Genomic DNA, 23720 nt, shown 5'->3' with positions numbered 1-23720 from the left:
AAACAAAAGCAAATAGCAAAGCAACCGAAGCAACTCAAAACCAACCGAAACAGAATCAGAACCTGAAATAGCCTTACAAATATCCCCCGAGCCCAACCCAATAGCAGAATTGAAGAGATACAACCGATAACTGAACCCGATAACAGGACAACAGGATAACAGGATAACAAATAGAAAATAGAGCAACGAAACAGCAACAAAAATGCAACAGCAGAAGAGAAATCTGAAATTCAAAACCAAAAGCCAATCAAACAAAAAAGAACACAAAAACGGAAATAGCCAAATTTGTTAAATTTATTTTGTGTGTTTTTAACGGAAAAAAAGCATAAATAAAAAGTCGAACGGAAATAATTATAAAAAACCACAAATATTTGTCGTTTATAAAATTGAACTCCTGTGTTGAAGTTTATACATTCGCCTTAGTCCTTAAATTTTGCGTTCGTCAAAAAAGCGGTCGAGAAAATGTTCTGAAAAAGTCTTGAATGAATCAAGCCGAGAAACACTTTATAAACTTTGGGAGGTGAAGCAATTGAATTAAAAAGGAAGCGGCAAAAACTATTTCGCAAGTGAAGAGCGGCAAGCTGTAAAAGCAGTTTTGTGCCAAAGTTGCGCGATCACGAGTGTACTTTCGTGTATGAGTGTCGTGGCAGTGCTAGAATATCACGTTGACCGATGACGAGATAAATCGAATCGCGAGGAACATCACTATATCAATATATATCCATATACAAATTATTTAAAATTGTTCATATCGTGGCAGAAGCTAAATATGATCTAAAAGAAAGTAAAATCCGTTTTCGAAAGCATTTCGTACTTACAAAAAATTAACCAACATTAGTAGTGAGAAAAAGATAAACAAAACAAAAAATAAAATTCCATTCGGATAAGAGGAACGTTCTAGGCTTAAAACTAAAATATATTACTATTAACGATAATACGAGTTTTTGAGGATCCCTAAAATATAGAAGACAAAATAAGACACCGTTTTTCTGGCATTACTCAAGAGTCCCCCTACACCCACTAGAATCTTATCAGAAGAAATCATTTCAAGGAAGTCGTCTTTGCAAGTCAACTTGGTAAGTGGAGTTCTTATTAAGAACTACTTAATATTTTGTATCTTACTCATAAGTATTTTATCGCCCGGTAAAAACTAGTCGAGTAAAGAGACATCATTGTTTTGATTAAAATTAGTTTAAGGACTAATGGAATATTGGGTTTCATCTAAAAATATTGCAATTTTGGTCATTCGAGCAAGAACTTTTTGTAAAAGGCTAATAGGTAGTTAGTTACTCTTAGTCGGAGAACAAAACAAGACACACAACAAGGAAGAATGCTATAGTCGAGTACCTCGACTATCAGATACCCGTTACTCAGCTAAAGGGACCAAAGGGAGATGGAGAAATGCAAGCAGCAAAGCGAGATTGTAGTGCGCCACCTACCCGCGATCTCAATATATGGTTATATGGGCGGCAGACAGATTTAAGCGTTATGGGCGTTAGCGTGGGCGTGAAAAACTTTTTTGGGGTCAATCGATACGTGTTGACGAGACTTATACATTACAGTTAAAAATTTTTTGTAGTTTGAGGGAGTTAGGGTAGGCGTGGCATATTGCGTGACAAACTTGCGCTGCGTACAAGGCTACGGAATCCAAATCTGAAATCCCATTTCTCTATCTTTGATAATTTCATATGTAGGATTTTTTGAAGTTTGTGGGCGGTTTGTGGGCGTGGAAAACTTTTGAGTTAATCGACAGGTATTGATGAGAACAACACATTTCAGTAAAAATTTTTATTCTAGCATCAAAACTGTAGAAGCCACAGATTTGGGCGGTTTGTGGGCGTTAGAGTGGGCGTGCCACACTGACGAAACAAACTTGCGTTACGCAGGAGTCTCTAGAATCTGCGTGCCAGTATGGCAGCTTTTATAGACAGACGGACAGACGGAGAAACGGACTTGGCTAGATCGACTCGGCTAGTGATCCTGATCAAGAACATATATGTATGGGGTCGGAAACGCTTCCTTCTACCTGTAACATACTTTCCGACGTATCTAGTATACCCTTTTACTCTACGAGTTATACCGGTTAAATGGAAGCATTATAGTCGATGGCCTCGAATATCATAAACCCGTTACTCAGCTAAAAGGAAGTACCAGGAAAATGGAGATAAGCAAGCAGTAAAGTAACTGTTCCCGATATTCACACCTATCGTCGGATCCTTTACTTGCTTATAACTTTTAAATGGTCGAATTTAAATAATTTCTTTCATGTAGCGTTATGGGCGTTAGTACTGGCGTGTCATCCCGCTAAAACGAACTTGCACTGCATAAAAACAAATAGAATCAGTATGCTTCATCCCAACATTCTAGCTTTTATAGTTTCTGAGATCTCAGCTAACATATGGACAAACAGAAAATTACTTTATTTATTTTGTTTATAAATTACTATGCTACAGCGGGGCATCTATGAATTTAGTTAATAATTTTAAGAATTATATACGTATTTATTACTATAAAATAAAATTCACTATATATATTTTATGGGTTGGATAACTATAAAATAGGTATTTACTTACAATCCATAACAATTTTTTATTGTAACCCTTACTTTTACGAATTATGTAAGAGTAACTGTTTAATAAGTAAAATTGGTAACTCTATGGTTGGGGACCGTTTTACTATTATATTGGTCAATTTTACCAATGGAATTTTTGAGTGCAGTGACGAAGCGCACCAGGAGAATGTGCGAAGGCGACGTGGCAGTCCACGTAGTGGCGATCGCGCAACTGGAGGATGTGCGAAGGTGACTACTATTCATAGCTGCAGAATTGAAAATCTGCAGTGATGGTGGGATCATAATGAGTGATACGCCAATCAAAAGGTATTGCAAAAAAATGTTGCTTACCAAGTCTTTAATAAATTCATTTAATATTGAAAATGCGGTTAAAAGGTAAAAGTGAAAGTTTAGAAAATGTAAGCTTTTGGGGCTGGTGGGGATATATGCCCTAGGCTATTAGCCTAGTTTTGTTCTTCCAGTGTAAGAAGGAAAGATAAACGTTAATTTATTTAGTCGAATTTACAAGCAAATTTCGCCACATAACGTGGTATCAGAACTTTTGTAATTTGAAGGTGCGATCGTCACGACCTCTTTAAAATGTGCAGTGATGGTCCCATCGTTACTCGTAGAGTAAAAGGGTATACTAGATTCGTCGGAAAGTTTGTAACAGGTAGAAGGAAGCGTTTCCGACCCCATAAAGTATATATATTCTTGATCAGGATCACTGGCCTAGTCGACCATGTATGTCTGCATTTCCGTATGAACGCAGAGATCTCGGAAACTATAAGGATATTTCACCTGCACCTGGTCAACAGACTTAGCGCTGTTTTTTGTCTTAAAGTTGACTAGCTGAGTACCGGGTATTTGATGGTCTAGGCTCTCGACTATAGACACTCTCCTGTTTCTTACTACGTTTTGCATCAGTGTAGATACTTTAGAATTCATTTGATGCGAAGGAGGATTCTCTATTAAACAACTAAAAATTAGGGACCGAAGCGGAAGCTTGAAAACATAAGTGGGTAACATGAACGAAGACAAATTTACAAGGTCCTAAGCCAAAAGGTGGAATCGCAAAACAGGAACCGTGAGAATGTCCATATGAACACGTGACGTATATAACAGCCCCACAGGGACCCACTAGCGCATGTATAGGTGTCCCCACATACACACATGCTTATGTACTTTTGCAAGGCCTATGTACTGTGTATACACTCATGCTTGTGTGCTCATCTACATGCAAATTTCACTTACGCGCAAAAAATTAATTATTGAAAAAATTGCGCGTCGGACATCCAAGGACCGCGAGAAACAACTCCAGTCCCCAGCACCCTCGCTGTCCATTAAGAGCTGGTGGGGTGGAGGGGGGCGAGGTGGGTGTGGGTGGTGGTGGGTGGCCATCGGCAATCGAAACACAAAAGTCGAAAGGATGAGCGCCCGCAGCAGCAGCGGGAGCAGAAAAAATTCAGCCATTACACATATTTTAAATGAATTGAAATAAAATTCGTATATAAAAATGCCCGTAAGAGTGTGTGTGTGGCCGAAGTACAGTTGACTCCACACATTTTCAACGGAAAATGGCAGGCAAGCAGAATTCGCAGCGACCGCGGCAGAGCCGGGGCAGAGGCGTGGGCAGTGTGTGAAGGGGGTGTCGCAGAAAGGGGTTGCCCGGCCGAACGGTCAGTTGCCGAGTGTCCTGCCACACGAGGATGTGCGACAGGGACAGACACTGTCTGCCAACCCCCCAGGACCCCCACCAGCAAGTAGCTGCACTTTTTAATGTGTTGGGGCTGAGGATGCGTCGCCCAAAGAGCGCAATTATGTTCTCTCTCTATCTCTGGGATTCCGGATTTGCTGCTGTATCTTGTATCTGCATCCGTACGTGTGGGCCATGTCATTAATGACAAGTTTAATTTACATTCGCGGGCTCGCACTCTCTTTTTGGAATTGGTGCTGGGCTTGCAGTTGGCAACAGTGGAAGCCACGGAGCCCCCCCGCCCCCTGCCAAAGGCACCCCACCACCCACAGAATCCGCTGAACCGCGCGCAAATTGCATTTTTCGGTTGCATTCTTTTCCATGCCGTTTCACTTAATTTTATTGCAGCTGCTGCGTATATTTTTCCGTGGCTGCGTGTTTTTTGCCAAGTCATTGAATGTAGTTTTTAGAGTCTAGAGCAAACGTGACATGTCATTAACGGGGGGAACGGCACCATGTTTGGTTTTTGCCTATAACATCACAATTAATTGTAAGCTCGTGTTCTTTTCTGCTGCCGAAGGTTTCCTCTGCCGCCCAAACAAGGTGACTTCAAACCTGGTCTTAGTTACAGAGATGCAGCTGCCCGGGGTGCTCCAGATCTAATCCCTTTAGCACACTACCTCCGGAAACTCTTCGGTCCGTATCAGCCAGCTCTAATTATCCCCTCGCCTTATTCAGGAACGCTATTCATAAATATTCAAAACAAACATTCCGCTTGACACATCCATGCGAACCCCCTTCAGCTGCAATGCAAGTGAAAGTCAGCAACTAGAACGGCAATTCCAAGGGAAGGATGCCAGATGAAGAGTCGCATGAGTGGAGTGGATGCTCGGGTTTTTCTCCACCTAATTCGGAACGATGGCTTTCACTAGCCTTGGAGGGGTGACTGAGGAGGTGCTTGGATTCATCGGAGGGTAGATAAAAGGAAGGCTATGTATGATGTGGATAGATACATGCAGCTATTCGGGGCAACTATCCCGGAAGTTGGGAGGACATGTGTACTAAAGCCCTTATGACACTTGCTTTTTGACTAGCTGAGTTTATTTTTAAAGTCATGGCAACCTAACCTATGTTACTATATAAAATCGTATAGTTTTGTCTAGATGTAAACCTCTTTTTCTCTATGTAGCATGAGATTTTCAAATAAATCTAAGCGGTTTGTCAAATATCAAGCCAGTGTCATAAGGCCTTAAGAGTACAAACAAGGAAGGCAAGACGCTTTTTAAGTATTCAGAATTCAGCGAGATGAGTTAACACATGTGCTGGAGGGCAAAATGAAATGGGGGACCAGCTGAAAACTCTTTTTCATACCAATTCACTGCGTTTGTAATTATCAAGGAGTGAGGAAGGGATTCCCGGACAGCTCCACTCTCTTTCCAAGCTCATCCAACCACGCCCACCTGCACACTCACAGGTGCCGCGACAAAAGATGGAAAAACTTAATTCTTGTTTGTCTTATTTTATTTAAAACAAACGGTGCACAATATGGCGGGGAAGAGGGTAGGCCAATGCATGTCAACAGCCTATCGCGAGGCAGCACAGGGCGTATGCGTAACATTTTCAGGCGCCCGTTCTGAGATCGCTCGGTCTTCTTTCTCTGAACGGGGGAGCTGGGAATGGGTTGGGGATTGTAAATGGGGTTGGGGGCAGCAGGGTGGGAAAACTGTGTATGGGATGGGGCTGTCACTGTTCAAGTGGCGATGTTCTCGTTAGTTGCCATGTAAAAACATTTTGTCGAGCTATAGGATGAATCGGCAAGAGGTTAAGGATGTGCGAGGTTAGTGGCGGAATTCGGATGGTTAATGGCTTAGAGCATACGAATAAGTAAACCCATTCAAACATTGATAGCAGCTCGAGTCCTTATGAGGAAGGCTTGGTGGTGCACCCTCAAAGCTTAATAAATCCACATGAAATTGTATATAGATAGGTTCGGATGGGTAGGCGATAAAGTTAAAGTTGCAGTATGGGAATTATTTTAAGCCGAAAAGCACTTGGAGTCCCAACAAAGGGCTGTTCACAAATAAAAACCGTTCCATTCATGTATGCGGAATATGCAGTCTTATGCCCCGAATAGAACGAAACAAAAACTTGCATTTAGCATATTCACGTGCATACTGATTTCAGGCTCACATCCCACACTCGCATCCCTTCGGCGCACTCTGGTTTTTCAACGAACCTCTGGCCAAAACCAGAAATCGCGAGTGCTCGCACAAGTACCCTTTTTGTCTGGCCGCGTGCAGAAAAATAGAAACAGCACAAGACTCGGGGCTTGCGGCATGGCTGCGAGGACAATGCAGCCAGACTCTAACCAGCCCTAATCCGAGTACTCGTAAAAAATGCAGACTGCCTTTAGGAGGGGCGTTCCGGGGGAGTTGGCATGGCAGCCATAATATTTGAAACCTGCAACTGCATTTAACTGCAGTGAAACTTTGTTAGCAGCCCAATTCATGCTAATGCTCTTTCTCTTCTTTGTTGCCACTAATTCGCCTCATTTGATTTACAGTCAGTAGTTATTGGTAAGGGGGTCCTGGTTGGGAGCTCAAATTTCGCTAGCTTGGATCAGCTGACTGAAGTACTGGCAAAAATGTGTTGAGCAACAGAGAATTTCAACCGCATACGGTGACTCCATTTCGTTTTCCATTTTAACTACCTTTTGTCTGGTTGCTGTCTGAGGAAACTTTTCTGCTCATAAAAACTTGTTCCCTCGAAGGGGGAAAATTAAGCGAAGGGAAGCATTCAACGTCGTTTCTCAACGTTTTCACTTTCAAGCAAGGCAAACAAAGCAGAAAACACGATAAAGTTTATTAAGCATGGTTGAAGTGGTTTTAAGCGGAAGTGGCTAGAAACGAGGAATTCATCATATAAAAATATTTGTTTCCTTTAAAGAAATTTTTACTTAGCCATGTGCAAATTGTAGAGGTCCAGGCAGCCGTCAGCGTCCTTAGCTGGCAACCTGTAAAGCGGCTCCAATTTAAATTCGAATTTGACACACTCCCCGAAGGGCCCTCCGAAAGTTGCCAGACGTTGAAATGCGCATACGCCCCGTTGTCCCAACTTTAGTTGATCCAGCCACTACAGCGGGAAAAACTATGTCAAAACTCATTTGGTTTCCCATGAAATTTTTGGCACAACATCTGAAAGTGTTTCCGCTTGTGGAGCAGAAGTGCCAGTGAAAGAAGTATGGTGGAAAACAGTTCACAGCCAATGTCTGACACAAAAATGTTCATCAAAAAGCCCATAAATGGGTAAAAAGCTGTTTATTTCGATAGACCGTAAAAATATTCTATTTTAAAATCATTTTTACTAGGGATCTAAGTTACTAGCGCCGACTCAATCAATATTTAGTGCGATAAATCCGAAATACTTTATTTTTCACAGTCAATCTATGATCTCCGATCCATGGAGAAGGTCTGGAGGGTTCAAAAGCAACCACCAGATAGAAAGCATAAAGTATCGAAAAACATTCTGAAACCTAAGTTCAGTGTGATTATTATTCCCAGTGAAACTACAAACCTAGGGTGGGTAAAAAGGTGTGCGACCCTTGGTCCGAACTAATCCTATTACTTACGAAAATGCCATTAAACGGAAAGACCCATGTGGGAAACTGTTGCAGAGTGGGCAGAGCACAACTGACCTGGCTGGCCCTCGTTTTGTGCGTTAGGAGGCTCTTGGTGCGTGCGGATTTTCACACTTTACGCATGGACTGATCAGCCGACCTACAGACACCCTGGGTGGAGTGGACCTACGCAGGGTTGCATGTGCCCACTGTACTTGCGTTGGGCTGGTTGGGTCGGCCCTCTCTATAACACTGGCGGCACCTAAGCTGTTGGCCATTCGCTGTTACCGAGATTTAAACATATTTCGCTAAATTGCATTTTTGCACTCATTTAAGGTAATTGCATTAGACTCGTTTGACACGGTGCTTTGGGCAAAGACCGACAAGGGCTCCAAAGGTGCATGTGTGTTCATGGATGGTCCGCGACGAAGGGAAAGCCCACTCGGGTAAAATCATCAACTTTTCGGACCTTATCGCCAGTACATTCTCCTATCGGGAAGCCTGTAAACAAATAGGTTTGTTTTGAATCGAATTCATAAAAAGCAAACGAATCGAAATGTCAAAACTTGCTTCTAATCAATAGAGCAGTTTGCGTCTGTGTGGGCAATTCGCCTTTTCCTAATTTTATTTATATGCATGTCAAAATGGTTCCGAATTCCCCAGCGCTCTCTTCTCAATTTCGTTTTATCAAGTCGGAAAGGTAAACAAAATAAAATCGATAGGTTACTGAACCAAAAGGCACGGCGCAGAGACACCAAGAAGGGGTGCAAGCACAGACCCACAGTTCGCAAAGCAAAACAGCTGAATGCATTGGTAAACAACCCACAGGAATCACGAGAAGAGCAAGAGCAGCAGGAATCTTGGCAACAATACAATAAAAAGTGCTAAATTTAAACTACAAAGTGCACACCAGATGCACAAATAGAGAGAGAGCACGAGGAACAGGCATCTGAGAGATGGAAATGTATCTCTGAAAGCACCAAATGTCGTTTATTCTTGGACATCTCAAGGGAAGATGCCAGCTTGGTTGTCTCATTGAGCTCGTTCTTGCTCTCTTTCGAAATGGCATTTTAATTAATTTTTTTGGAGCAGTATAAAAAATAGCTTGTAATTTCTCGTGTTTTTCCAATTCTGCAGCAAAGCAGAAACCTTAAAATAAAGCAAAAACCAATCAAAAGTAAACAGCTTGCAAAAACGGCACAAAAGACACGATGTCAGCAGCGTATACATAAAATGTACATGTGTGTCGAGGGGGTGCTAGTATATCTGCTCGATTTGTTTCTGTTGTTTATAGAGAAAATAAAAGAACGCTGTTTATTTATACAATAATGCATACACATCATACAATAATTTACTTTATATTTGTACAAGCTGCCGCCCCATTCTGCATCCCGTGCCGCACCTGTCACCCGCAGTCGCTGGAAAACCGCTTCCAACCCGGAAAGCAGCGAAATCAAATGAACAATTGCTTAATTTCTGGCACGATAAAAGGGCCAATTCGAATCTGCGGGGTCGCTGCCACGGAAGCGACACTTGAGGCCAAATCGTAATTGCCTTATCGGTTTTAGTATTTGGTCAACAGGTCCACCGGTTGAACTATTTAAGCGATGAGGCTGTGGAATAGGGATGCAAAAACATCGATAGTGAGTACATCGATGTTTTCAACATCGATGTTTGTAAGCATCGATATATCGCTAAAACATCGAAATTTCGCGAAAACATCGAAATTTTGCTAAAACCTCGAAATTTCGCTAAAAACATCGAAATTTTCTTCAATTTATGAATATATACCATAAAACATGTTGGAGCAGACGACGAAGCAGCAGACGTTGGAGCAGACGACGAAGCAGCAGACGTTGGAGCAGACGTTGGAGCAGACGACGAAGCAGCAGACGTTGGAGCAGACGACGAAGCAGCAGACACGTGGTCTAAAACGCAATACAGTGTTAAAATTATGAAATAACAACTGCTGCGACTGGAACTTACTTGTTATGTGCAGAAACCTGTCCATTGTGCCGAGAGGAACCGCCCTAATATGTTTTACCTGTATCAAACTGTAACAATACTTAATAAAATGGAAAAATGTGCACTTTTTCCCAATTTACGTACCACTTGCTTTGCGTGTGTATCTCTTAGTGATAACATCGATGTTCGAAAAAAAGCATCGATACATCGCTGTTTTAAAAAACATCGATAGTATCGATAGTGACATCGATGTTTTTGCATCCCTACTGTGGAAGTAAAAGCGATAGTGTAAGATTATTTTGTACTTCATGAAATAATTCAACATTTTAACATAAATACATTTGTAAATTTTACTATTGATCATGTGCGATCAATTCATAAATAAACACCTTAGCAACGCTGTAGCTAAATGCCTCGACTATCAGAAATCCGATGCTTTCTTAAGAAGCCATCTGCCCGAACCCGAACACGAATCTGCTGATGACCTTATTGAAGCAATTTTATTAATTACCTTATTGCCTTACCTTAAGGAATTACATAGGGTTTTTGCCAAAAAAAACAAGCAATTTTTAATTTTTTTTTATAACTCGAATGATATTTTAAGCTTACATGACTTGGTACATTTTAGATACATATTTGCTTGGTATTATAAAAACAACATTTCAAATATATTAATAAATCTGCTACTGAGACCGTTTCTCGAAAACTCCAAGACAATCTACACGTCTGGAGGACGTAAATGTAAATGTTGTATCTCAAAATTTACTGGTAATCGAACGAATTGGAAAAAAAAATAAATTTCAATGTTTGGTGAAGATTTTACGAAAAAAGAATATCGACTAATATTTTTGCGTTTTCATACTTTTACAATTAGTAAAAATGAATATATGTCTAAATTGTTGTAATTATATTGATATAATCAAGTAAATCCCATTTATAAACAACGATATAGTGGAATGCCTCGACTTCCAGCTACCCTTTACTCTATTTCAAATTTGAATCAAAATAAAATTGCAGGTTAGCGGTACACTGACCATGCCAAACCTGTTTAACCTAGGTCCGGTTTCAGGAGTGCCACTTAAAATTTATCGGACACATAAAGTGCCTGCCAAGACACATTGGTTTTCTCGAGTGTCTATGTCAGAGCTAACTCCTACAGGGACTCCGATCCCTGTTAAGTCTTTTTCGGCTAAATAAAATTGAAGCAATTTTCACAAAGCTTACTAAGTTAAAATGATATAATCTAGAACAAGCAAAAGTAGGCCCCGTGTTGTTGCTTTTACGACAAGTTTGTCTGGTCCTTAACTCTTTCGAACAGATAGCTATCAGGGGACTTTGTCAGGGACTTTTAAAATAATAAAGCGACTGGTGGAATTCTGTGAAACTCCGTTGAAACAAACTTACGCTGCGTAAGAGCCTCAAGAATCTGTATGATGAATCCCAACTTCATAGCTTTTACAGCCTCCGAGATATCAGCGTACATGCGGAAGGAGACAGATCGACCGGCTAGTAACCATGGTATGGTCGGAAGGTGTTACGGGTATCTGACAGTCGAGCCACTCGATTCTTACTATTACTACTTCTGCTCCATGCCAGGGTATTTAACTATTGTCTATTTTTCGATTATAACTGAAAACGTAACTTCTATCTTAAATTGTACTTCCTGGGTCCCTTAGTTCTGGGGTACTTTGAGTGAGCGCGTAGAGGAAATAAGAAATAGATTGTACCCCAAATAGAGTGCGGACCCAATATTTGAAAATCGACAACAGAGCTGAAGAGCGAGCTTTCCGAGAGACTGCACTAACACCAAGGCGATTGTGTAAGACGCACGGGGCACCCACACCCACACTCTCGCAGGCTCTCTAGCCTCGCCGGCAAAAAGTTGAAAAAATTCGCGAATGTGAATGTTTTGGCTAAAAAAGCTTAGAGAGGCTCTCCGAGGTGGCGTCTCTCTCTCGGCTGGGGCCTCCTAAACCAAATATTGGCGCGCTCCCGCACACCCATGCACCGAGCCCCACAGAGGCACGGAAGAGAAAGAGAAAGAGGAAAGACACGGACACGGACACGAGCGGCGGAGAAACAACCGTTGAGCGTTCAGACGACGAGGCATCGCTGAGAGGCAGCCAAGTTAAGTCGCGCTGAGTCTCGTTTTGGGTTCGGACTCAGATTCGCGTTGGCTTCGCGTTCGGTTTGTTATTTTTTGGCATTTTGTTCGATTTTTCGTGCCGCCATCTAATAAAAAAGCTGTACACAGCGTACGTACATGTGCGGAGAGCGCTCCCGTCGAGAACCTGCGAGGCAGCCATCAAAAATAACTAAAAATGTAGTCGGCCAGCGACACAACCCGAAATAAAACGCAAAAGTGCACCGAAAACAATCGCCAGGCGGCAGAGTGTTGGGTAAACAACGCATAATTTACCTGAGTGCTGCAAACGCTGCGTATACGCAACATCGCCCCACAGGAAGGGAGGAGGCAGCAGTGGGAGGAGTGGCAATGTGATGAAGAAGCGCCAAATCAGAAGTGGACAGGCCCTTCAGAAGCAATTTCGCGATCGTCTGCAGTTTGCTTTTTGCAACATTGCAACTGCAACTGCAACTGCATCTGCATCTGCGTATCTGTGTGTATCTGCCAGGCCGCTGCACTGGTAGAAGTACCTATCTGTGCGAATTTCGGCTCGTTTCGGGGGTGTCTGTGTGAGCACGTGCATCTGTGTGCGCCGCGAACTGCGCCTGTGTTCGCGGCCCGTTGCAATTGCAATTTTTCGCCCCTACTTCCTCCAGCTCCTCGCTCCCTCGCTCCGTGCCTCGCCGAGTCGTGCCATTGCCTGCCGCAATCAGCATTTTGAGGTTAGTGTCTTTATACCCTGTATACATACAGATACAGCCGGGGGCCCTCACACTCGCTCACTCGCCGCCTCAGTATGTCAAACCCCCAAGCAGAGGAACTGGATAGTTTTCGGGCGCTCCTAGCTTCGAAATTGGGATCTGGATTTATTGGATTGACTGCGATCCCGGAGGTTTCGAGACCCCAAAATCAGCATGTATCTGCACAGTGAAGGCCACCGCTAATGGAGGTGCTAGGTACAAACAACTGTGTGTACATTGAAGTTCCAGCTGGAGCGGACTCCCCGAGCGGAGGTCAAGACTTTCCGGCAGGGCTGCATTAGAAAATCGTCCTAAAGAGGGGCCGAGGTTGCGAAATTGATTGCAAACTGAGGGGTAAAGATACACAACTAAAAATGTTTGCGCGTAAATCAAGTTGACAAATGCAAAGGAGGTTCGCCGGGGGCGGAGGGGGCACACACAAAACGGCACTAATGAGCGGAGGAGCTCAAAGCAGAGGCGCAAAACTAAAAGCAAGAGCAACAACAAAAATTGCCACAAATCATTTGCAATTTTTATTTGCTTTTTGCTCTCCGATTTTTTGCGAAATTCTCCCTGGGGCTGAATTCATTTATATTTTTGGTGTCTGGGTTGAGTCTTTGGTGGGGGAGGCGGGGGTGAAGGGAGCGAGAGCGGGGAGCCGAAAGAGTGGGACACTTGTGTGTGTGCGTAGCCACGAGTGTGTGCGAATGTCAGGCCATAAAGGAATATGATGAATTATAAGCCAAAACGCTTTTCGCACAAAAAACTAAAATCCACAAAATGTTCAGCAATAAAACAAGCAAAATCACTTAATTGTGTGTGCGTGTGTATCTGTCGTAGTTGTCTTTTCGTTTTTCGGCTTGTGTATCTAACAGATACAGATGTGTGTGCATCTCCAACTCCTAATGCATGTGTAGCGTGCTGCGGACGTCCATCTGCTGCCGAGCGGGTTCGTTGCCGGTGGAAATGTTGGTGTCACCCATCGGAGCCCCTCTGCTGGGCGCCAATTAAATGTACGGGTGTTTGCCAAAACAAGATAAAGCCCTGCGAATCCCGAAGGCCCCAACAGTTAAACATCCAACGGGGATAATGGTACACCTTGGAGATCTATGTATGTACGTGAAGCTCTTATCTGAATTCCTGTGTTCAATTATTTCGGTGGGCCAAAAAATAGAAACACGCAGATAACCTAAGGCAGAAACGTTTTTTGCGAAACGCTCTCCAAAAACAAATAAATAGATGAAAAAATGCCCATTCGTCTGTTTTTGTGAGTCATTTTTGCCGTATTTTTCTTTTTGATTTTATTCACTCTCACATACCTATACCTGTCGTTGTAGTTTGTGCGCTCCTTCTCTCGCTCTTTTCCCGAAGTGCGCTCTCTTCCCCCACCTTTCTCCTCCCCCTCCTCCTCCCACCCCCTATCCCTTGACACTAGAGCTCTCTTCGCCGGGTGTATGTGTTGGTGTGTGGTTGGCAGAGCTTTTGCACATTGAATTAGATAGCTGCACAAATTAAGCAAAAATGTTTTGCCGCTCATTTTTTGCGTCTGCTGCTGCAGCAACAAGCGCCAAATCTTTTTTGGCGATTTGTATATTTTTGTTTATTGCCTTAACCTTGATGTGGGTTCTGTAAAAGATGGTCCCTTTAGGGGCGAGATAGGAATTAGTTCTAAGTGTAAAAATGTACATATGTAGGTGTTTTTGTTTTTGGCTTACGAAAAAATAAGTAGCTTTTATTCATATTATATAAACAATTGAATTTTATAATTTTAAACTTAGTTGAAGGCACGAAAACGAAAGCCAAATGTGGCAAACCGTAGACAGGATTTATAAACTTGAGCGCTGGAATATCACAGAACCGAAGTTATCTTGATTCATGAAGTCGAAACACTTCAAGAATCGATAATTTTAATAATTTCAGTTAAAATCCGGAAACCTTTCCCACAGATAAAACATTGTAAGGGTTTGAAGCATTGGAAGGACTATCTTGTTCTAGCTGAAACGTGGAAAAGTCATCAATGAGTGTGTAGCCAAGCCAAACGAGATGAGGGCTCAGCGTGTAATGGGAGCATAGCTGGGCGGGCGAATGCGGACAGACTCCACCTACTTCACACCTGACAGCCTGGCACACGGCAAGACACACGCTCTACCAGAAGATACAGGTTACACGGCATTAGATGGGGGTACTCGCAATGCACACCAGATACATGTGCACATGCTGGAGACACGAGCGCAAAACTGCAAGCCCGCTTTTGGCAACGAGCTACGGCGTCATTGGCTGCCTCGCTGTTGGACGCCATTCAAATAGAAATAGAAACTGAAATATCATTCTCCCCTTTAAGTGGACCACGACTTGTGGGTGGGGCCGCGCGCTGCGGCGGTTGAAGTTGGGGACGGTCGCGTTGACAACTTTCACTGCCAGCGAAGCGTGAGCCAGAAATTGGCGACTCAATTTCGCTGACGATAAGCGGTCGAAAAATGGAGTGTATAAATACACACAGTAAAACTTCCATACCTTCAACTTTTCTAACTCCGAGTGAGAACATCCTTTACAAGGATTTGAAATCAGAAAACGAGGGCCTGAGGCTCTCTTAAGTTTTATTTTGATGGAAATGAAATTAAAAGTGGTTGAATAAATATATAAACGATCATGGTGGTAGCTTTGAAGAACTGGTAGCATGCCATACAAGGATGTAAAATCAGATCAGTTTTATTTCGATAAAAAAATACTTTCATAGATAGGCCATTTTTTTAAAGTAATTAAAATATAAATATGAAAAGAAAAGGAGGTTGCTTCCAACTTCCTTTACTCGGATGTGAAATTAAATTAGCGAAAAACTTCACACGAATGCCGTCAGGATTTATGGCTATATTCTCAAAAAAGTTTGACTTGAAATAATATGTATTTTTTTAAATATATCGTTTAGAAGCGAGGATCGAAAGTAATTAACAAATCTTAAAACCATTTTTGAAAAATATATTTAGTTTTCTAGCAAGAGCTGAAATTTTTAATGAGCTATTACAGTCTATCAATTTATTTTTTAGCGACTCAGTTACATTATTCATAAAAGTAGATTCACCTGAATTTTAATTTTTTCATGTTTATATAAAACGCGATGATGATCGTGACATGTCGAACGTGACTACATCTATAAAATAAGGAAAATCGAACTATTCGAGTGCCTCAATTATCACATACCCCTTACTCTGTTTACCAATTTTATAATAAAGTTCTGAGGTACTTTTTTGCGCTGCTCATAATAGCGACACAAGCGCCACCTAGCGGCGGACAGTTAAACCACGGACTATGAAAGGCATTTAAAAGTAATTTATTCATAACTTTAAAAAATAGTGCTATTTAACGATGCTTTGCAAGTATTAAAAAATAAATTACATTTCAGTATACACTGAAAATTTTTTTTTTTAATTTGATTTATGTTGTCGTAGAAAAGCTCAATTTTTCTGTTTTTTGAAATTTTATGAGAACTAGAACCATTTAGATTTTTCTTTTTGAATTCCGATAACTTGTTTGGCCGGAAAGTCGCTACCATTGGAGTATCTTTTTATTTTTTGGTTCTTTGAAGAGCTGCGCAATGAAGTCATATTTTCTTCGCTTTAAATAATTTATAAATTTAATTTGCTAAATAAAAACTTTGTGGTAAAAATTCCATGTTTCGAGTTCTTGTTACCCCGATTTTGTTTTTGTTCCAAGTTTCAACCCGTTTTCGAGAATTGGGGTGGGTGAATAACCATTCGACAAAGACGTTCTAGAAGATCGGCAGAGGGAAGAGCCAACAAAACAAAGCACGGCGAGCTCACAGATAGTGTGACGCGGAATCGAAATAAAGGCGACCTGCAACGACAGCGAACGCATAAATTGCAAATGCTGTTGCTCGGCCAATGAAGCGCAATAATTCACAAATAGCAACGCAACGCAACGGCGGCAGTGCCGTACTCGTATGTATGTACATTGTAGATACTTCGACTGCATTTGACACGAAGTGCAATCGCTGGAGAACGCAGACCACTGCGTCTGCGTCTCCGACCCTGAGTGCAGTTGAGTTTTTCGCAGCTTTCGTTCATTCGCGGGTTCAAGGTAGTTTTGGATCTTTTCGACTTGCCGCCACTTGATAGCCGATCGATGGTCGATTTTCGATTCTCTGCAAGAAGTTTTCTTCCTGAGGCTTGTCTGAGAAATAGCGGCTTAGATCTTTTTATTCCCTTAATGTGTGATCAAACTGCGATCTTTCGAGAATAACCAAATCAGAATATCGAACGGTTTTCAAAAGACACAGAATGATGTTTCGATGAACATATTTCTTACCTGTTTCTTATTTCATCAACTCTATTTTATACAATATTGTTTTTCTTTGTAGAGTAACAATACAAAGTTGTAAATAAAGTATGTAACAGTTAGAAGAAGGCTTTCCCTATAAAGTATATATATTCTTTATCTGTATTACTAGCCGAGTTTGTCTGTCCGTATGAACGCAGATATCTCGAAGCCCACTTAAACGTGCACTAGCATCTAAAATGCTGAAATCTATATCGCTAACGCCCACTAAGCGCCCAACATCGTCCGTATAAACGGTGATATATTTTGGAAACTATTAAAGTTGGAAAGTTGAATTTAGGCGCGCAAAATAAAAATTTAACATATTTTTTAACATACCCTTGTAGGTCGTTCCTATGAAAGCAATATAACATATGTACAAAGCTTTCCCTTTTTTAGAAAACCAGAAAATAATTTAAATAATTGTTCGTTTCTTTCTATGGCAGCTGTATGACATAGTAGTCCGATTTGTATTAACTTTTATTCTTAATTCAGAAATGTTAAAAATTTCTATACTATATATTTTTTTTAAATTTATTTTGATAATCTGAAATATTAAAAGAGTGATATTCCGAAGAGTTGAAGTGAATATGTCAAAAACTCCTAAGCTAGAATTTGATAAAATTTTTAAAAAATTGTTTTTTAGTTATTCTTATGGGAGATATAAGATATAGTTGTCCGATCTGGCTCGTTCCGACTTATATACTACCTGCAATACAAATACGACTTTTGGGAAGCCTAAAAACTGAGAAACTTGTTTGCGTAGAAACGGACGGGCAGACAGACATGGCTAGATCGCCTCGTCTAGCGATGCTGATCAAGAATATATACACTTTATTCGGTCGGAAACGTCTCCTTTACTGCGTTGCAAACTGAAATCGTTATACTTTTTGCAAGGATATAAAGACAAAACAAATTTTATTTTATTCGGCTTGTCAATTGTTAATGTCGGACTATTAGTTAATATCTTATGAGTTCCCGCCCATATCTACCGAGAACATCGATAATGACGTCACAGCCAGAAGGTGAAAGTGAAAGGGGTAAAATGCGAAATTGTAAAGTAGATAAAAATGTAAACATCGATGTTACTTCATTTTTAGTCGAAGGTAAAATTATTTTGAAGTTGGTTAGCTAAGTAACGGATAACTGATAGTCGAGGCACTCGATTACATTGTTCTCTTTTGTTTATGTATCGCCGTGTGCTAACTTAATCGAAAGTTTAGTGAATAAATGAAATTGGGTAGCTGTAAAACGAATCTATAGAATGAAGCACTACAGAAATGATTGATGCTGACTGATGATTGGGTGTTATAACGTCACTTGTAAGAACTTATAGCTGTTCCCACGCAATTAACTAGGTTTATTGAAATCACTTTTAAATGTCAATTTAGGTTTCTTAAAGTAATGCAGCGTGTAAGGGCTAGTCGTCTTTCTGAATTAATTTATTTTACTTCCTAGGTTAAAATATAGGGTTGCTTGCTCTCAGACATCTAAAATTACATTTAAATGTGATTTGTGTGGCACCCTCGATATATTTACAAAAAACCGACTGATGCTGGGACATATTGGGGAAACATTGGAACTTTACTTGTGGATCAGCCGACAGTTAACACTCGGTACTATGCGGGCAGCCGGGTATATGTGTATTTCTGGGCTAGTGTAGATGTGATACCCCGCCTGGGTCTGCAAAGTGCTTGTGCTGTGCGAGGCGTACGCTCTTCGAGACCTTGATCCCGCATTAAAAAGTTGGCACGTCGTCGTCATCGTCGTTAAACAGCAAAAATAACACAGCACAAAGATAAAACCAAACCGAAGGCAAAAACGAAAGGCAGGAGAGCCAGGGAGACAGGGGGACAGGCGGTTCGAGACAGACCGGCCAGGCATGACAACAAAGGAGGGAACATGTGGACGACCGGCGGTCGCCAGGCGGTATACCCAGTAACTGGGGGAGTTTGTTCGGGGGGAGGGACTCGCCTGGCTGGCATGCGGTGTCCATTTATGCGCCACTCCTCCCAATCAGCCGCTGATGATCTTCATTGTTTTTAATTTGCCAGGCCTTTCTGCTAATGTCTCCTGCCTTTCCACTTTTTGTGGGCTGGCAGTTGGGAGTTGGATGCGTTTTTGCATGCCAACCACATAGCATAGGTGGTGCTGTAGTCGATTTCTAATGGTAGTGAGGAGGGAATATACGCTTTATTGAATAAATCTTCTCGGTTTCCCCTCCAATAATTGTCTCCTTGCTTTTCAGTTGAACCAAAGGAATATCGCATCAATTACAACTTGGAAACCCATTTTAAACAAACAGAGGCAAAAGATAAAGTATCATTTCAAATAAAAAAACTAGAGTAACGACTTCCGAAAAACGGAAGGTCCAACTACAAAAACAAGTTTATAAACCAAAATAAATAAATGAGACACTTAAGAAGAAAGGAATTTAAAATTTGATCAACATGAAGAGAAACAAATAACCGGCAGAAACCACAGCGGCGATAAGCCCAGCACAGCTAAGAAAGCCAAGAAAACCCGCAAAAATGTGCGTCAGAAGTCAATAAAGAGGAGACTTCGAAATAAACGACAGCGACGTGAGAGCCACAGGCAAAGTCAACTGTATCTCCAAGAAAACAACAGCCCCTACCTAAAGCAACCAACTAAGCCGAGGACCAGCAGCAATGGCCATCAATTTTTCGGCCTCCTTTGCGGCCTGCATAGCAGCCGGACTGAAGGTGCCGCGCCAGATTATGTACTGCATCACGCAGGACACCGGCCAGCCGTACGTGCTCTACAAGGACTCGCAGGACGCGGACCGCAACCCCGGCGCCCTAGGCGCCAGTCCCGCCCAGTGGGGCAGCGACATGTACCCCAACATCCAGCAGCAGGCGCAGCAGCACCTGACCGCCCAGCAGCAGCAACAGCAGCAGCAGAACGCGGCGCAGGCGGCCGCTCAGGCGGCAGCTGTGGCGGCGGCGGCGGGACAGCCGCAGAGTCCTCCGGGCGGAGGGCAGGAGGCGCGGGACAACGGCAGCGGCGACGGCCGCCAGCAGCAGGTGTCGCCCTCCTCGAGTCCGTATCCCTCGGTCCAGCAGCAACAGCAGCAGCAGCAGCAGCAGCAGCGGGCAAACGGGGCAGGCGACGAGGACCCCATGAACCAGGTATGCAGGAGGCACTCTTGACCCTTGACCAAGCCGTCGACTAACTCATGCCCTTTGTTTCAGCTCGCCAACCAGCAGAACTCCGCGCCCAACCAAAACCAAAGCAGCGCCGACCCCCAGCACACGGGCTCCAATGCGGGCGAGCCGGGAAACCCGCACGTGCAGCAGAACGGCGGACCCCAAACCGATCCCGGCAACGGTTTCCAGACCCCTGACTACTACGCCCCACGGCACGCGGCGCCCCAGGGCGGAATGCTGGCGCCGCCCGGCTTCCCGCCGCTCCACTATCTGAACAAGGGCGTACTGCCCATGGAGCAGTCCGGCGGAGGCGGCGGCGGAGGCGGGGGCGGTGAGGCTTACGCGCTGCCCGAGCTGCTGCCCGCCCAACAGAATGGCCAGCAGAACGCCGGAGCGGCGAACGCCAATGCCAATGAAGGCGGTGCGGGCGCCAACGGTGGCGGAGTGGGCGGTGCGGGAGCGGGAGCAGGCGTGTGTTCGGTGGGCGTGACGAGCGGCGGGAGGACGGGCAACGGCCCGGGACGCCCGCACAAGAACAAGCCGCACAGCGACCTGCGGCTGTTCAAGTGCCTCACCTGCGGCAAGGACTTCAAGCAGAAGAGCACGCTGCTGCAGCACGACCGCATCCACACGGACGCGCGCCCCTTTCCGTGCTCCGAGTGCGGCAAGCGGTTCCGCCAGCAGTCGCACCTCACCCAGCACCTGCGCATCCACGCCAACGAAAAGCCCTTCACCTGCCCGTACTGCTCGCGCAGCTTCCGGCAACGCGCCATTCTCAACCAGCACATACGCATCCATTCGGGTGAGAAGCCCTTCGCCTGCCCCGAGTGCGGCAAGCACTTTCGCCAGAAAGCCATCCTCAATCAGCATGTGCGCACCCACCAAGGCGAGCGACAGATACAGATAACTAACTTACCGATGCAGATGCAGATACAGATACAGATTCGAACAGGGGATCAGATAGGAGTAGTGCTAGTGCTAGTTCAGACCCGTGTTAGGTGCAGCCAGCTGATCGACAAGCTCGGCTCGACTCATCCCTTTTGGCAACTGATTTCCCTGCAAAATTACATTATGTCTGCGATTGAGCAATCTTTTGGCCGAATATCGAAATTGTCCCACTGTCATAACTACTGGCTCGCGGGCTTGCTGAGTACGCAGACGGAAGGCGAACCGAAAGTGAGCTCTCCAAGAATCGTTGTATGTGACTTAACCCAGGAGAGCCGGGTTCTCAACCTTCCAAGCGTCCCAGCAGGTCGGCAGTCGTAGAAAAGCATTACGTCTCTAGATAAGCAGAAAGCTAGGCAGCTCTTTCGAAGATTTGTATCTCGGCTGCGCGCCAAGTTTAAGCGCTGCTAACAGTGGCCTTCTCTCGCTTGACTACTTCCATGTGACACTGCGGATCAACACGTCCCCTCCCACAGACGTCTCGCCCCACCTCATCTTTAAGAACGGGCCGCACCCCACCCTGTGGCCCTCGGACGTGCCCTTCCCCGGCGAGGAGAACGACACCAAGGGCGACATCGCCGGCACGGGCGGCGGCTACCACGACGAGGACTCGCAGGGAACGCCGGACGGCAGCGGCGGCATGCACTACCCGTCGTACTTCAAGGACGGCAAAGGTGAGTACTAGCAGGCGTTGCGGTTGGAGGCGGCTACCTTCTAATCAGATCCTCACACAGGCCAAAAGATACTGCCCGAGGTGCTGCAGCACATCGGCGTGCGGCCGGCCAACATGCCGCTCTACGTGCGGTGCCCTATCTGCGACAAGGAGTTCAAGCAGAAGACGACGCTGCTGCAGCACGGCTGCATCCACATCGAGTCGCGGCCGTATCCCTGCCCGGAGTGCGGCAAGCGCTTCCGCCAGCAGTCGCACCTCACGCAGCACCTGCGCATCCACACCAACGAGAAGCCCTTCGGGTGCATGTACTGTCCGCGCTTCTTCCGCCAGCGGACCATTCTCAACCAGCACTTGCGCATCCACACCGGCGAGAAGCCCTACAAGTGCGGCCAGTGCGGCAAGGACTTCCGCCAGAAGGCCATCTTGGACCAGCACACGCGCACCCACCAGGTAGTTGTAGCCTGGCCTCAACCCGCGAGGGCCTGATTTCTCAGTCCCATCCTAGAAGTCTGTTTGTCAACCGCACGAGAAAGTTAAACAGAAGTGAATTGACCAGAGGCCAAAATCTCTTTTTTCTCTATAGATTTAGAACACTCAGCCCGAAGTGAGTCTAACAAGTTCCGTAAGACTATTGTATCTTCTTGTCTGAAAATGTGGAGTCATGTTGTCGTCGAACAATAGCCCCTTATAAGAAAGTGTGTTTTTAATGAGCCATCAGAAAAAGTTGATTTCTATTAGCGATAAAGTATTTATATCCCAGATCAGGATTCCTAGCCGAGTCGATCCAGTCATCCTTTTGTAACGGGTTCTCTGTGTGCAATTCGGCAGGTCTCTAATGGTCATCCTAACTGATGTTGATGTCACTGAGAAATCGCCTCTAGTAACATAGCTTCTTCGAGTTCTAATCCATGAATTTTTCTCTCACCACGCAGGGAGATCGTCCGTTCTGCTGTCCGATGCCCAATTGCCGTCGGCGCTTTGCCACGGAAAACGAGGTGACGAAGCATATCGACAACCACATGAATCCCAACACCACCAAGGTGCGCCGCCAGCAACAGCAGCAACACCAACAGCAGCAGCAGCAACAGCAACAACAGCAGCAGCAGCAGCAGCAACAGAGCAACAACGCCGTCGCCCAGGTGGCCTCGGTGGCCAATCACCTGATGAACGACGCCAAGAGCCTGGCGGCCCAGCAGTTCCTCAACAACAACAATCCCTCGACGGTGGACAACAAGGCCAACATCCTCCCGGTGCGCAGCATAGCGTCCAACGCGGCGGCCGCCGCAGTCGTGCAGCAGTCGGTGGTGAAGAACGAGCTCTACTTCCCGCAGTGCTACGGACCGCCCTTCCAGCATCCCTTCCAGACGCAGCAGCAGCAGGCCCAGCAGCCCAGCGTGGCCCACGCCAACGGAGGACCCACGCCGCCCGTAACCGTGACGGTGGCCAACTCGGTGTCCTCCGGCGTGGTGGTGCAGCAGAACGCTTCCGCCTCCGTGGTGGCCCAGTGACATCCCACCACTGGAGCACCCGGGGCCCAACAACCGCAGCAGCAGCAGCCTCCGGCGACGCAGCAGCAACACCACGCGCCGCCGCCTCCGCCGCCCACGTCCTCTGCCCATCACATCGCAGCAGCGGCGGCCGCTGTCACCGCGGCCACGCCCTCATCCGCCCACGCCTCTCCGGTGGCGGCGCCGCAGACTGTGACGCTCTCGATAACGCTGCCGCCGCCTCCGGCCTCCCACGCGGTTCATCCGGGTCACCCTGGGCACCCGGGTCATCCGGCGGTGGCCAACGGAGCCGCGCCTCCGCCGCCACCAACCCTCTCACACGCGATTCCCATTCACCCCCACATACACTCGATATTCGGATCTCTATGATGTCATCAGTAGGAGAGACAGGAGCAGAAGGCG

The 23720-nt window shown here is 44.9% G+C and overlaps 1 protein-coding gene and 1 long non-coding RNA gene across 6 annotated transcripts; one reads left to right on the top strand and one right to left on the bottom strand.

Annotated features, from left to right (window-relative positions):
- Nucleotides 1-9728: 9728 nt before the first annotated feature.
- LOC118878337 (uncharacterized) lies at nucleotides 9729-10065 on the bottom strand. The gene is made up of 3 exons (XR_011604246.1): nucleotides 9973-10065; nucleotides 9850-9917; nucleotides 9729-9791 (listed from the first exon to the last, which is right to left on the bottom strand). It is a non-coding gene; the product is annotated as an uncharacterized lncRNA (long non-coding RNA).
- A 1915-nt stretch (nucleotides 10066-11980) lies between these two features.
- Nucleotides 11981-23454, top strand: jim (zinc finger protein jim). Of its 5 annotated transcripts, none has more exons than XM_065864953.2 (6): nucleotides 11981-12675; nucleotides 19274-20174; nucleotides 20238-20994; nucleotides 21614-21811; nucleotides 21872-22260; nucleotides 22743-23454. In XM_065864953.2, the coding sequence occupies exons 2-6, from the start codon at nucleotides 19695-19697 to the stop codon at nucleotides 23316-23318; spliced, it is 2400 nt and encodes a 799-aa protein (XP_065721025.2). In that variant the 5' UTR covers nucleotides 11981-12675; nucleotides 19274-19694; the 3' UTR covers nucleotides 23319-23454. The 5 variants fall into 5 exon arrangements, with proteins under 5 accessions (XP_065721025.2, XP_065721022.2, XP_065721023.2 ...); XM_065864950.2 differs by having other exon boundaries at nucleotides 11983-12675; nucleotides 20238-21078; XM_065864951.2 differs by having other exon boundaries at nucleotides 11984-12675; nucleotides 21860-22263.
- Nucleotides 23455-23720: the final 266 nt, after the last annotated feature.

Source organism: Drosophila suzukii, chromosome 3, assembly GCF_043229965.1.
Source record: "Drosophila suzukii chromosome 3, CBGP_Dsuzu_IsoJpt1.0, whole genome shotgun sequence".
NCBI classification, from domain to species: domain Eukaryota; kingdom Metazoa; phylum Arthropoda; class Insecta; order Diptera; family Drosophilidae; genus Drosophila; species Drosophila suzukii.
Note: the sequence above shows the minus strand (reverse complement) of the source record. Positions and strands in the feature narration are given on the sequence as shown.

Excerpts from the sequence above, each read along its gene's own strand:
- jim (XM_065864949.2), top strand. The coding sequence starts at position 19,695 with ATGGCCATCAATTTTTCGGCCTCCTTTGCGGCCTGCATAGCAGCCGGA. Across the intron at positions 20,175-20,237 it reads ACGAGGACCCCATGAACCAG|CTCGCCAACCAGCAGAACTC; the intron begins GTATGCAGGAGG and ends CCTTTGTTTCAG. Across the intron at positions 21,079-21,613 it reads GCATGTGCGCACCCACCAAG|ACGTCTCGCCCCACCTCATC; the intron begins GCGAGCGACAGA and ends CCCCTCCCACAG.